Below are 13,657 nucleotides of genomic sequence, written 5' to 3'. Positions count from 1 at the left end.
TGACTGCGATAATTAGCTTCAACTCTTCACTTTCTGTGCATTCTCAGGCACTGAATCGGCACAAGTATTTACAAACTATTTAAGAGGCGTAAGGGTTACAAAGACTTTATTATTGGTCGTATTATGACCTATTCTAATGATACTCCATTTATTGGCCACCGCTGAAAGACAAGTGGCTCTATCGGCCCAGCTGGATTATAATGTAGCCTTAAAACCATGTCAGGGATGAGTGCTTATCTTGCTCAGCCATCGTGCCACCATACATTCGAGTGCCTTCTCTCTGGAGCACACAACTTTGTAAAATGACAAACTGTTTGCGACTTAAAAAGTATCTGAAAATTAGCAGTACACACTTAACTTTGTAGCTGAATACTTGGAGGAGTTTTATATTGCATTAGCGCACAAGGTGGGGGAGCCAACCAATCAGGTTGCTCGGAACGTGGTCTTAAATTGCTAATCTCAGCCCGCATTCCGAGCAGCCTGCTGGCTGCTTCCCCTGAACTGCCACCTTGCCACCCCACCTTGCCCCCCACCCTCCACTCTCAAAACGTGTTTTTTCTCCCCCCCAAACCCCAAGGCGGCTTTTTGTTTGGGCAGTGGCAAGTAGCCGCCCCTGCTGCCGTGCATCGAAATGGAAGAGGGGCTCCATAATGAGCCTCAATTCCATCTCCGTGGCGGCAATTTTAGGACAGTATTTTGTTTGAATAAAAATAAATGCTGTGTGGCATCCCGTTCATTCAAACAAAATACACTGATCTCAGCACCCCGGGTTACCAGACTGGCAACCCGGGGTGCTAACAGAGTTAACACCCGATTTGGCACATTGGATCGAGTGTGAACACTTAATTCTAGAAGCAAACGATCCACAGAAAATAAAGAACAGTTTAAATGAAAGATGATATTTGAATTAAATGAAAACCGTTCGAACAGGCAACCCTGAAAGGATGGCATTTAACAAACAAAAGTTAGCTATGCGCATACATCACACTCATACTGTGGGCACTTTCACAGTTATGCAGTCAGATATTCTTTTACCAATAAGTACCCGGCAAGGGGGGGTGTGGCGGCCGCCCAGTCAATGGGGAGGCTCGGAACACGGGCATTAGCAGGCGGTAATCCCGTTGCCCTGAGCCTCCTCTGGGCTGGTGGCCACCATCTCCCCTCGCGAGGGAATCGGGTAAGTCTTTCCCTCCCACTTCCCCATCCCCATCCTTCCCTCCCCGCCCTACCGACGTCACTTACCTTCTTTCCTGTCCATTTCGGGAGCAGAAGTGCTGGGAACACTTCTGTCGCCAGCGCGTCCGCTCCCGATCTGCGACAGGCCGTCATGGAAAGGAAGAGGGGCTACAGTTAGTCCCTTCTCCCTTTCCATGGTGGCCATTTTCTTTGCTTACTTTTTCACACTTATTTCCAATCCCGCCATGAAAAGGGTAAACTGACTTCTCTCTTGTTTTTTGGATTTTGGGTAGATAACAAGGTCTCTCGTGCCAGGCTGCTGACCCTAGCTGACGCTGTATCAAGTTCTGCTTGTTTGTAGCCCCGGGCTAAAAATTTCTCTTTCATGACCTGTTGTTGGACTAAACAGTCAGCGGGTCGCTAACAATCTTCTTAACCTTTAGGAGTTGACTATATGGGAGATTCTTGAGTAGACTGGGCTGATGAAAACTCAGGCGATGTAAAAGGTTGTTACGATCAGTTGGTTTACGGAAGATTGAGGTGCTGTAGCACGTAGTCTCCTTTTTGATGGAAACATCCAAGAAGGTACATACCCTTGTCTTAACTGTACGAACTGCAATTTAGTTATCAAGGGAAATTCAATTAACCATCCCAGAACAGGGAAAAAGATTCTGCTCAAAAACTATGGTACCTGCGACAGCACCAACATAATTTATGGCATTAAATGCCCGTGTGGAAAATTCTATGTGGGCCAATCCACAAGAATGGCCAAAACAAGGTGGAATGAGCATCGTTCATGTATTCGAAATGCTAACACCAACTCTGCCGTAGCACGGCACTGGATGGAGAACGGACACAATTTGACTCAGATTAGATTCGTAGTTTTGGAGGTACTCACAAGAAACAGCCCACATGAAGACCTGAACCAGCGGTTGAATCGCAGGGAGTCATTTTGGATTGACAAACTTTGGAGTCTGATTCCCAATGGGATCAACGAGGAGATTAACTATCACTGCTTTTTATAATTTTGTAATTTCTTTGCTTTTAGGTATATGTTTCTAGCTACTATATGCTGCGCTATACCTTATGTGTTATGGACCTAGGCCATCCCGCTGTGTTTCCTGGACTTTTGTCTGGGACCCAAGGTGACGTCTGGCGACGACACCATTGCAGTGGGGGTGTACATAAAGAATGACTCGTGCCATTAACCTAACTGCCAGTTTTTCCTCTAGCAATTTGTCGGATTGAACCTATGACTGTATAAAACATGCCCCAGATGCAGTCACTTGACGGCACGGTCCAGTTGGGGCAAATACATATTAATGTTGATTTTATTACCATGTGTTGTATTCGCTACTTATTTTTCATGACTTTTTTCACTGCTGTTATATTTGCCCACCTGTGATTTTCCATAGAATTGTTTCCCTGATTTTTGCATCAGGGTTCACATTGGAGTATTTCTTTTATCTCTGTTTTTCACATTCCTTGGTTTTTACATCATTTTGTTACCACAATTCTTGACATATTCCCATCAAGGCTGATAATTAGTTTTTATCTCTGAATTGTTGCTCAGAGACCCGTATGCAGTCTTTTGTCCCAGACCGCGTGCCCCTCCAGGTCGCGGTCACGTGGTGTATTAAAGGAGCGTTGCCTCGGCAACGCTCCGATGCGAACAACGCAGTTACACGACAGCAAGCGAGAGGATCAGTCCGACTCCTCGCTGGTCTTATGGTAAGCCCCCTTGATGCTATGACACGCATTTTTCACACGGATTCCACACGTGTTTCTTACAATGCCTTTCTTACATATCAGCCTATTTACTGAAGGCTGCGCCTCGGAGCATATGATTTTCTCCAGGCAGTTTTCTGCCTACCTCACGGTTCCCGTCCACCAAGCCACTTTCCATGCAAGCATTCTACCATTTTCTCAGGTAAATGCTTTCTGCATCTTTTGTCACCGCCAACCTCATTATAAACAGACCTCTCATTGCTCTTTCTCTTTCTGTTTTATTTTCTATGTATCAATCAATCTCGACTTCTTCTACCACTACAATGATTGGTATGTTATTTACATTTTTTATGCGAATGTGCATTGTGATACACTGTCTTTTGGATGTTATGAAATCGTACATGTTAATTGCAGACTTGCCCTGACGAAGGATTTGTAAATCCGAAATGCATTGGCAAAAAATGTTCTGGTCTGATGTAAAATGCTAGTGGCTTTTTTCTTCCTCACTAAGAAGATATTAGTGACGCCTCATATCAAGAGACGCATTATTTTTTCACAAAATCATTTGTTGATAAAAGGCTTTTTGAAAAATCCCTGAACTTCTATGATTATCATCATTTTTGAATATGTAAACATTTTACTTTGGAATTCATCAAGCTTTGGAGAGTTTACATTACTTATATACCCAGATTGGGTCTTCTAAGAGACCATCCATTAATTTACCATTCATGACAAGCATTTGGTAAAGCGCCTACATTGCCTCGAAGCACTCATGCAGCTCCGTACAAAACTATCGCAATATTTACCAAATAAATAATTCATTAAAATGAATCACAAAAGAATAAAATCAATTTAGATGCAAACCTTAAAAAACATAGCTCAAAACAGTAAATATAATGCAACACAATACATTATTTGCTGGAATCGAACTGGGGTGCATCACTGCTTCGGGAGACGGGGTTCTCCTTACAGAACTCTCGTCCGCTCAACTTGCACGCCGAAATACTACAGCCCCAACAAAGATTCTAGGTTTTCACCCCAAAACCCATCAGTTAAAAATATCCCCCAAAATCACACAGCATGTTGCAGCAACACGGACCACTAAAAAGTAGGTCTTAACACCATGGTTCTAGTTGCAATATTTCCGAGCCCCAGCACCACCATTCATTCCCTGGTAGTGCAGCTGCAGGGCTGCCTGCGTTTGCCTTTTTATGCTTCTAAACGAGTTTCTGGTGCCATTTGGTGAAGAGCTGTTTACACATAGGCTGCAATGTCAGCTGCGTCTAAATGACCCTCAAGCCAAATAACCAGTGCCGAGTTGGGTGTCGTGCCACTATGGCCGCACTGAAAGGGGCACTGCGGCCACAGTGGCACGCAAACATGGCCCGAGGACACATGGTATACTGGTCCATGTGAGACACGAACACCTTCAAAAGTATAAATCACAACACATTGCTTCAAAACAATATTTCGTTTTTTGTATTATTTAAAAGATTTACAATTAAAAAGTCTCATACGAGGCCAAGCACTAGAGATGCAATGCATAAACATATAAACATAAAACGAAAATTAAATCCAGCACCAAAACAGTCAAATACTTCCATTTCAAATCTTGAGACTTGCCAGAATTACATCCAGTACTAAAGTCTTAATCTGTGATCCTCCAGAATGAGCGCCTTGTGAAGTCTGGGACCGCGCTATTAGGAAGCGGCGGCCCTACCATGGTCATAAGAGCTATAGACTGACAGAGCCAGATGATCCCCAAGCAACTTGAATGCCGAAACTAATAAAGCAGTGAAGAAATCATAGTGCTTGTCAAACCAATCTGGACTTGTTATTCCAGTTCCCAGAGGATCAAATGACAAGACTACAAAGACACTTAAGATCACTGTGTTTTATTAGGGAATATTTACAGTGTGGGGTAGGAACGACCAACGGACTAAAGGTTTGCGGGAACAAAGTACACAAATTGCTTCACTCCAGCTTTCGGTGGTCCGCTCTCCGGAAAAAGTTTTTAAAGGCATATGGGCCCTGGGTAGTGAGCAAAGCAACTGCAACAGGCCTGGATGTGGAACACAGTGACTCGGCTTGGAGTTCCTTTAAAGATTCTATGTGAAAACAGTACCTACTTAACCTTGCCCAATGCTAAAGAAGAAACCATGCGTTAGCCATCACTGTTAAGCCATGCCAACATATCGGTTCAAGGTTTCTATAAATTATTGGTCTCTCTTCCAGCTTGTTCTACATTTCTAACCTTCTCCAATCTGCATACTCTCCTTTCCGGTTCCAAGTCATTTCATCGAAAGCAATTTTTTCAACATTTTTACGAAACTTTTTTGCTGAAAAAACCCATTGAAGATTGTTATTTTGGGGGGCAATCACCCCAAATCTCTAATTCATCCATCGAGCCCCTGCAACCCTTTATGTGCCCTTTCCCATGCCGTATATTTGTTTACGGGTTTTTTCGGCAAAACTTTTTCCATAAAAAACAATCGAAAAAATAACTGTCGATGAAAGGACGTTGTACCATTCTTTCCACACCTCACTGTCAAATTCTTCACCCCTTTGGCCACTACGGTCACAGTTATCCGGATGACTTTGCAAACCCCTCCACCCCGCCCACCCAACCATCCTCTCATTCGGTGCTTTTTTGCTCCTCTCAACACTACTCTATCTTTCTATTCTCAGGCTTAATATTTATTTAATTGTATTGTGCATTTGTAAAGCGCTTATACATCAAGTAAATAGTGTTTCAAAGCACCCAAAGGACAACAGCAAGGGAACATGTGAATGAAAGGTAAATTTAACAATGAAAGAGAGGCCAGATTTCGTCGAACCAGACATATGCCGTCCTGTGTCCAGTATATAGGAATGGAACTGCCATGTATCTACATCCAGTGATGGGGAGGATAACCCTGTGCCCTATATTGAAGCTTGCTACAGTCAGCATTCCCCTAATCAGATCGTTATCACCCCCAGACCATGACCAAATACGGTCATTGGTGAGACAGGACTCAAAGGTGGTTTGGTCCAAGCGAATTCTCCTCCTATAGGGCCATTACTCAAACAGTCTGCTCTCCGTCTAGTCGAAGCCAGGAAGCTCCCCTACTTGACTTGCATAGCTCAGACAGGTAATCCTCTCCCCCATCTCCAGCTTAGCTATTGCTCCGTCTACTGAGAGTCTGTTCGACAATAGACAAAACACGTTCTTAATGGCATAATTCTGGCAGACGGACAAAGTGTCCGTCTCTACGGAATGTGTCTGGATCTCGCTTACAACCATCTTAAGTCTTGTCTTCTCTGCACCTTAACGCCATCTATTTCTATGGGTGGCTGAGCACTTCAAATATTCGACCAGAAATAAAAGCCATGGCTCCCATCTAGGCCACACTGAATAGCCTCTGGGATTACTGGTTCCCTCGCTCTACAAACACTCACATTAACGTCAATCCATTTACCAAAAGCCACAGAAACAAGGGATAGTTACGTTTGGAAAGCATTAAGCCCCAGTTAATTATCAACCTGGAAACATCCGCAAGTGCTAATGGAAAACGATCCCTCGAACGGAGACGCACTAAGCAGCCGACGGGAACGGCAAATAACATTTTCGCACCTCTGAAAATGTGCTGTGCATGGTTTACCTGCTCAGCAAGTCGCGCCGGTGCTTCGGCCAGCACAAAGAACCCTTTCATTTGCAATGCGAAATTTCCGGGAAATAAAATAAAAAAAAGCGACACCAAAAGGAGTCGGGCAGGATGCCCAGCCATTGTGCAGTGCACCTAGCCACCAATGCGAGGGTAGGTAGGCAGGCTGCCCGGATACTATTCACATTAGGGGCGGGCACGGGGCTGGCTTCGGGGTAGTCGGAGTGGCCGCGCGCTCGCAAGATTCTCACCTCTAGCAGGTTCACTCGCGTAGACAGCCAGTGTACACCGCGGCTGTTCCATTGCCCCTCGTCAGCCAAGCAGGGTGCTACATAATGGCACATGGCCAGAGAGAAAGTATTGAGCGATGCAAAATAAAACGCTTTATTAAACAACGTTTTCAACCCTGAAGACTAAAGCTCAGCGAATCACTGAGCAATGAGTCCCGCCCTGACTGGCGTCAGATCATTTACAAAAGCGTGTGAGCCTATCAGAGTGTGCCATGATCCGAAAATGCCCTGCGCGTGGGCCAGGACAGCCTTGATCTGATGCCTTAGTATTCGCTCACCAAAAACCGCAAAGAATTAGATGGTTACATACCTGAGAAAATGCATGTCCGAGCTTTCGAAGCTCTAATCTAAGACTGGTGCAAGGAATCGAGATGTGCGCCAAGAACATTAATAAGGCACCCGAGAAACACCTGAAAGCAAGGAACCAAACATCAGACACTAAACATCTGTTATGCAACAACAACTTGCATTTTTTTTTAAATGGCGGCGTCAGGAGGCTAAACTGTGGCCCGAGACAATACCCAAGATCACCTGGACATGAGGAAGGCATTACACAATTCTGTTGTTCAACCCAGCTTTCCAAATAGTCCCACCGGGATTGTTCACTGTGCAAGGTCTCATTCGGGGAAGTCTGCAAGCACTTAAATGAACTAGCCTTTCTTGTAAAGCTGCCATCAGTTTTCCGTTTTACCTGTGATTGGTCTAGTCATCATAGCTCAGTGGTATTCAAACTTTTTTTTTTTTTTTTTATAATGAGACACCTCAACCCGCATGAGCAAAAATATTGCTGGGTGGGGGGTAGCATAAGAGTGCCTTAGGTAAAGGAGTGTTATACAGTGCAGAGTACTGCCCTCATGTGGCTTCCGGGCAGCAACAAGAAGATCAGATCAGCAGCAGCTAGACCACTGCAAGTTAAGCATGCTAATAAAGCCAAGACTTCGATCCAAGACTTATTCGCCACCCAAGGCTCGCCGCTCTATGGAATAAGCTCCTAATGAAGAAAGCTCTCAGTCACAGCTTCACTAACACCATTTCCTGGCCCCCTGCAGCCTGTGAGAATTTCACCCAGGAAGACAGTTGTCCCCTAGTGTTGCGATTTGCAAAATGTAACCCATATTGCATATCCCTCGCCATCTGAAGCACATGTATTCTTGTCTATAGCACCTGCACATATCAAATAAAAACAAATGCTCTGCTCCCCTTTGGAGATGACTGGTGTCAAACAAAGCCCATCAATCGACCACCGTAGTGACGTGTGCAGAACTAGTTCTAGGAGGGACAATATTAAGAGGTGGTCTAGAGGACCCCTAGATGGGCAGTGTCATATTCCCCAAGAAAGGAAGTCTCAAGTATTACCTGGAATAGAGCCACAAAATATGAAAACGACTGCAAGTAAAAGATCATCCTGTATGCTGAGAGAACACCTTTAAAAAATGAGCAGGTGAGTCGATGCAGGCATTGTTGTTCAAACCACCTTCTCAGTAATGCCTGGATGTTAGGATTGAAAGCAGTATGAATGACTTTTCTAAAACGCACATTCCCCCATTACTGGTCTACGACGTCAAAAGCAAGTACAGGAGTTAACAAAGAAACCTTTTGTTTTGAGAAAAACGTTCCAAAAGCCATTCTTAAAGCGGACACAAGGGGGGAAGCCGTGTGTTCCTCCAGGACTGTCAAAAATGAGAATCCTCTTCTTGGTTTTTAATAGGTGGCAAAACAAAAGCATAGCATGCCAAGTAGGATGCAATGGGTGAGTCTGTCTGCATCGTCCGAGTTTCTTGATCTGAAATAAAGACCCCCGATCATAAACGCCACAATGGGCCTTCCAAAGGGCTTTATAATGACATGGGTTAACGATTCCAGCACCCAGCGGGAAGAGGTGTGGGCGGTCATGTGAGCTCTGGAAATTAGCACCATGGCTGTATTATGAAGCCTAATGTGGGTGTGGATTCCGTAAACTAACAACTCCAGCCAAGAGTTTCCTCGGTACACCTGGATGAAATATTTGTGGAGACAAATGAACATTTTGAGGAAGCGGTCGGAAATGGGAAGTTTTTCTTCAAAAAGCACAAGTGAAAGAATTGTAGATGGCAAGATAATTAACCACAGTTACAAATTAAAATCCTGAAAACAGCACACAAAACGATTATTGAGAGACTTTTTCAATTTCTGAGGCACCAAACGAAGACTGCACACAGATCCACAGAGCTCTCTGATCGCAATGACGTCGAGTTTTCACCAGAGTTCATGTTTGATTAATTCTGGGGTTATATTCAGCATGTGTTGAATTAATATTGTTCCAGCAAGATACCGTCCATTTTCTACTGGCTCGTCAAGTTAAAAAGAAACAGCCAAAAGATCCTTGTGGCTCCGTGACCTGGTCGGTGTGTGGTTGAGATGTTAAAGGAAAGCGTGAAACCGCTTGGGGGCTCACTGAAGGCAGTCCTCAAGTCTAGTCCAATGATCTGCCCTGATCACACACCACTGCAGACAATGGATTAATATTTCATAGTTACCAGTATCGGACACAAACCATCCACCAGTCAATGCCACTGCACCATTGTCATAGACCACTATTCAGAGGATCACTTGGTTTCCATAGCAAAAAAAAGCCTACTTGGTATCGATCTGGATAAATGGAAGAACACACTAAATTCCAGGAGCCAAGCAGTCAAATGGCATGCCCAAAGGAAACGGAAAGGCCAAAGAGTAACTGACTCCAAGAGGTACAGTGAAGGGTTAACAGGAGGCTCACACATGCCTTTTTTTAGGACATGCAGTGCACCACTTTCCAGTGGGGAGAGAAGGGCATTTAAAACTCGGAGCAGTGAAGAATTTACTATTACATGCACTTATTTTCAAAGTTTGAGAGTGTGGGACCAGGACGCAAATAAGGTTCGAGTGCAATAGTAGAATCGAGGTGGCGAGTGACTGTTGTATGGCTGGGATTGTATGGCTGGATAGCAACTTGTAACTTTATTTTTTTCTCCCTGGGGTAACTATTGTGCTCGGACATTATTTGCCTCCTGGTCCCACACTCTCGAGCTTTGAAAATAACTGCATGTAATAGTACATTATACTCTGCGACGATTGTTGGCGAGTAAGAAATGGTATACACGCAGCACACCATTTATTACTCGCCAAGAATCGTCACTAGCCCATGGCTAGTGCAAATATTGCACCCTGTTTACCCTACATTTTTCAGGAAAAAGGGTGGGCGAAATTTCACCCAGCAGAGCTGAACTGGTAGATTTCCCCTACAATTCCATTCTGTCAACAAAGCAGATTTCCCGCCAATTCTGCCTCCTTATTTTAGGCGTGAAGGGTCAAACATTGCAGCCATTTGACAAGTAAAAACGTACTGTGCGTCTGAAATGGTGATAATGCCACCGCAAATGTGAACATCAAAGCAACATTTTAAAACACAACGCAAAAAGGTAAGTTTCCTTACCTATTTTCGGGACAGCCGAAAAGTATGTATTCAACACTAAAAACACAAAATATGAAAGATAAAACATCCAATTCAGCTCGACTTCGAGAGCCGGATAGCATGCAAGAGTATAGGCAGCACAGCGATGGAAGTGGCTAAATATTTTTTCTAAAGTTTATTTATTGGATACAGGCTAGACTTCGATAAAAGGCGGTTGAGCGAAGGACAAGAATGTTAAATGTGGCTTTCATCCAAATGTTTGTCAATAAAGGTAAACAGACTGTACTACTAGAATTGTACATTGAGCGTATTGCATTGTCCCTGAAAAGGATTACAAAACAAAATATAGGTTTTGCTTGCTCAGACAAATTCGGTTCAGCAAGCTGAGTGGGCATATTTGGGGCGATTCCTGGCATGGCGGCCTATACTGTGCATATGTTGTCTCTCTGCACGCCAGGGTAATATCAGATCTCACGTGATTCACAAAATGTGATTTTCACTCAAAACTTGCTCTCAGTGGGATCTCACCAGCAATACATATAAGATGTTAACAAGTCATTAGTTATGTGCCTTCTTGTTGCTGCTTGCACCTCACTCACAAGTTTACATTTCCGCCTCTTCCCCTTTCCAACTCTCATTGGCTCAGTTTCCATTTCACTCCACAGACCACCACGGTCTGGCTGCCACCGTGGACAGGGTACCAATTCACTTCTACATGGACACGTGCTTGAAGGCCGGTATGGTGTTGACTCGCACAGCTTAAAATACTAATGCAACGCTTTAAACAGAATTCTGGCATGAATAGCAACAGGAAATACAATTTTCAAGGCTTTCGTCCATCACACATTCCCTGCTCTGTGAGGATCGTTTGTGACAATGGAAGCTCAGATTGCTCAGCCTGTCCGCGTTTGGGGGTTAGATCCTTTGACTTTGCTCATGTAACGGAACTACGAAAAGAAGTGGAGTAGCTCGTGCTGCTTGAAACCGTTTGCATGCCCATCCCTCAGGACACACGTGATTAGTCTCCCAACATTAATTAACCCATATGCCGAGCACAATATCTTTCACATGAGCTGACTCTGGACTAACATTTATTTAAGGGATAATTATTGATGAGAATTGGTTGCTGAATTATAAACCGTGTGCAGGGCCAGTGAATGCGAACATGGTGAAGTATTTGTCAGAGCCAACGTTACTCTATTTCCGCCATCACACGCCACTCATTGCCCCCATCGCGCTACAGTGAGCCTCAGTCAGAAAGGTTAACTGGTAAGAGAGCTTTTTGCATAAAGGCCTACTGGGATTTCTGACGATACCAGTGGGTTCGCCTTCACCCACTTGACGTAATAGTACCAAACAGAGACCTATGCTGCATTAATACACCACAATTGGTTAATTTGAGACTTTTACTTGCATATATGATGGCCTGTATATAACAGTGCCTAATGAAATATCTACCACTACATCAAAGAAGCAAGCCCTTTTACTCAGTGATCAATTATGGGGTACACAACAGGACCTGTTATCGTACAGGTCCAAAATTATAATGACCAGGGAAAAATATCCTTGACTGCAAATGAAGTAGTAACTAAGAGGTCAAAAATACATTGAAAGCAATGTAAACAGTCAAAGTAAAACAAAAAAAAACATTTAAATAAACTAAAAATAAAATGTATTGTTACTTTGATTTCTTAAAAAGGAAATTATGTGCAAATATATGTATTTATTTTAAAAACGTGATTATTTCTTATTGCTTTAGCAGGACCAAGAGATTCAACCATAGCACCCTAGTTAAACCCATCGCTCCCTTTATTGCATTCACCTTTTGCCAGTTTTGAAGGTATTTTACAAATGTGCAGAAATCCCCCCCACACAACTTCCCCCAATGCCCAAGACACATTTCTGCCTTCTGCTCTCCTCACCTGCTCTAAACAAAATGGATCCTAGCCACAAGTATTTTCCTTTCCGATTTGTTTTGATTGAATACAAATGGGATGTTTTGCTGTTATTATTACCTTAGAGTCAGTAAAAGTTATTTTCCACTTTATTTTTCAGAATTCTTCATTTTTAATGGGTTTTCTGCAGTGTAAAGTGTACCATCCTACACAAATGAATAATAGCACGGGTAGTATAGTATAGCTCAGTGGCAATGCGCTTGTCTTGGAAGCAAGAAGATGCAGAGCAACACAGGTTTGAATCCCGGGGTCCACGCTTAGAAACCTCTTTGGTATTAAGCTGGTTATAAAAAAAAAAAAATTATAAAAACATGCTACACCAAATATTTAATAAGGATAAAAACAGACCTAGTGCACCTATAGTCCTGTACCTGCAGAGATGAAAAATGAATGGTAGTTGCAAGTAATTGGTGTCCTCTTTACTTTAAAACAGGCCACTGACCGGACTACAAAATAACTGGTGCCATACAAATATATACGGGACATTACACATTTTGGCATCTTGAGAGGAACATAGTAAATATGCATCTTAACCACATTTCTAATTGTATTTTGTTAAACAATGCAAAGTGATGTAATAGGATTGTGTGCTTTTTGGAATTTAGGTTATCTCAAAGACTGGTATATATCAGACAATGTTAAACAGATAAAGTCACCCACAATGGTTACTGTGCATACTTTTAGGAAGTCTATTATAAATGTTTTACAATTCTACATTTTTAGCTTTCTTGAACATATAGAAAAATATATAGGTATCCGTTTTTGTGTCATCAGACTTGATGGAAAACGTTAGATGGCTTGACTGCAATGATGCAGTTGTACAGGCTGTGCATTACACATACTATTAATGCCTTTCCCAGAAGTAGATCCTAGCTCCAGGGTTATGACCTATGCCCAAGATGCACTTTTCCCTCATACCAGCGTGTTATTTTGATCCCACACCAGAGCATGTTGAATATTGTATAACAGAAGACACTGCTTGCACCAACAAACCTTCAAGTAGAAGGTTAAATTGTAGGACCAGTTCCTTGCAAATCTTTTATCTCATACTGGAGCATGTTTGCATACCATGCCATGTGTTAGGGAGAATTCTCATAAATGGCTGATTCCCTTACCTAAAGAGTCCCACAGCAGCTTTGCTAGATTTCTAGGATTTCTTTCTTTCACCTGGTAAGAGTGTGAGCCTTTTTTCCCACTCTTACATGTGTTTTGCTGTGTGTATTTTTACTTTTTTTGTGTGATATTGGGCACTGGAGCCTCACCTACTCCATGTGCACCAATTTTTGTGTGTGTTACACAGCACCTTCAGTGCAGTGGTACAGGGTTGTCTTTGAGACTTCCCACTGACTCCATTTTTCTGGGCGGACTCCTGTCCCCCAGAAACATGTAAAGTTGCCATTAACTTTATATAGTCACTTTAAACTGCAGACCCAG

The 13,657-nt window shown here is 43.1% G+C and overlaps 1 protein-coding gene across 11 annotated transcripts in view; it reads right to left on the bottom strand.

Annotated features, from left to right (window-relative positions):
- Positions 1 to 13,657, bottom strand: part of TMCC1 (transmembrane and coiled-coil domain family 1) — a 987,752-nt gene that overhangs the window by 227,723 nt on the left and 746,372 nt on the right. Inside the window, exon 1 of one of the 11 annotated variants that reach the window (XM_069643439.1) lies at positions 6,800 to 6,907. The exons of the other annotated variants lie outside the window; for them this stretch is intronic. Within the exon in view, the coding sequence (XP_069499540.1) occupies positions 6,800 to 6,892 (93 nt within the window). The 5' untranslated portion in view covers positions 6,893 to 6,907. Of the gene's footprint in view, positions 1 to 6,799; positions 6,908 to 13,657 lie in introns of those variants that run through there. 11 annotated transcript variants of the gene reach the window in all.

The sequence above is a fragment of the Ambystoma mexicanum genome, chromosome 2p, assembly GCF_040938575.1.
Source record: "Ambystoma mexicanum isolate Mex_15411 chromosome 2p, UKY_AmexF1_1, whole genome shotgun sequence".
Taxonomy (NCBI): Eukaryota; Metazoa; Chordata; class Amphibia; order Caudata; family Ambystomatidae; genus Ambystoma; species Ambystoma mexicanum.
This window is presented reverse-complemented; position numbering and strand designations above follow the sequence as displayed.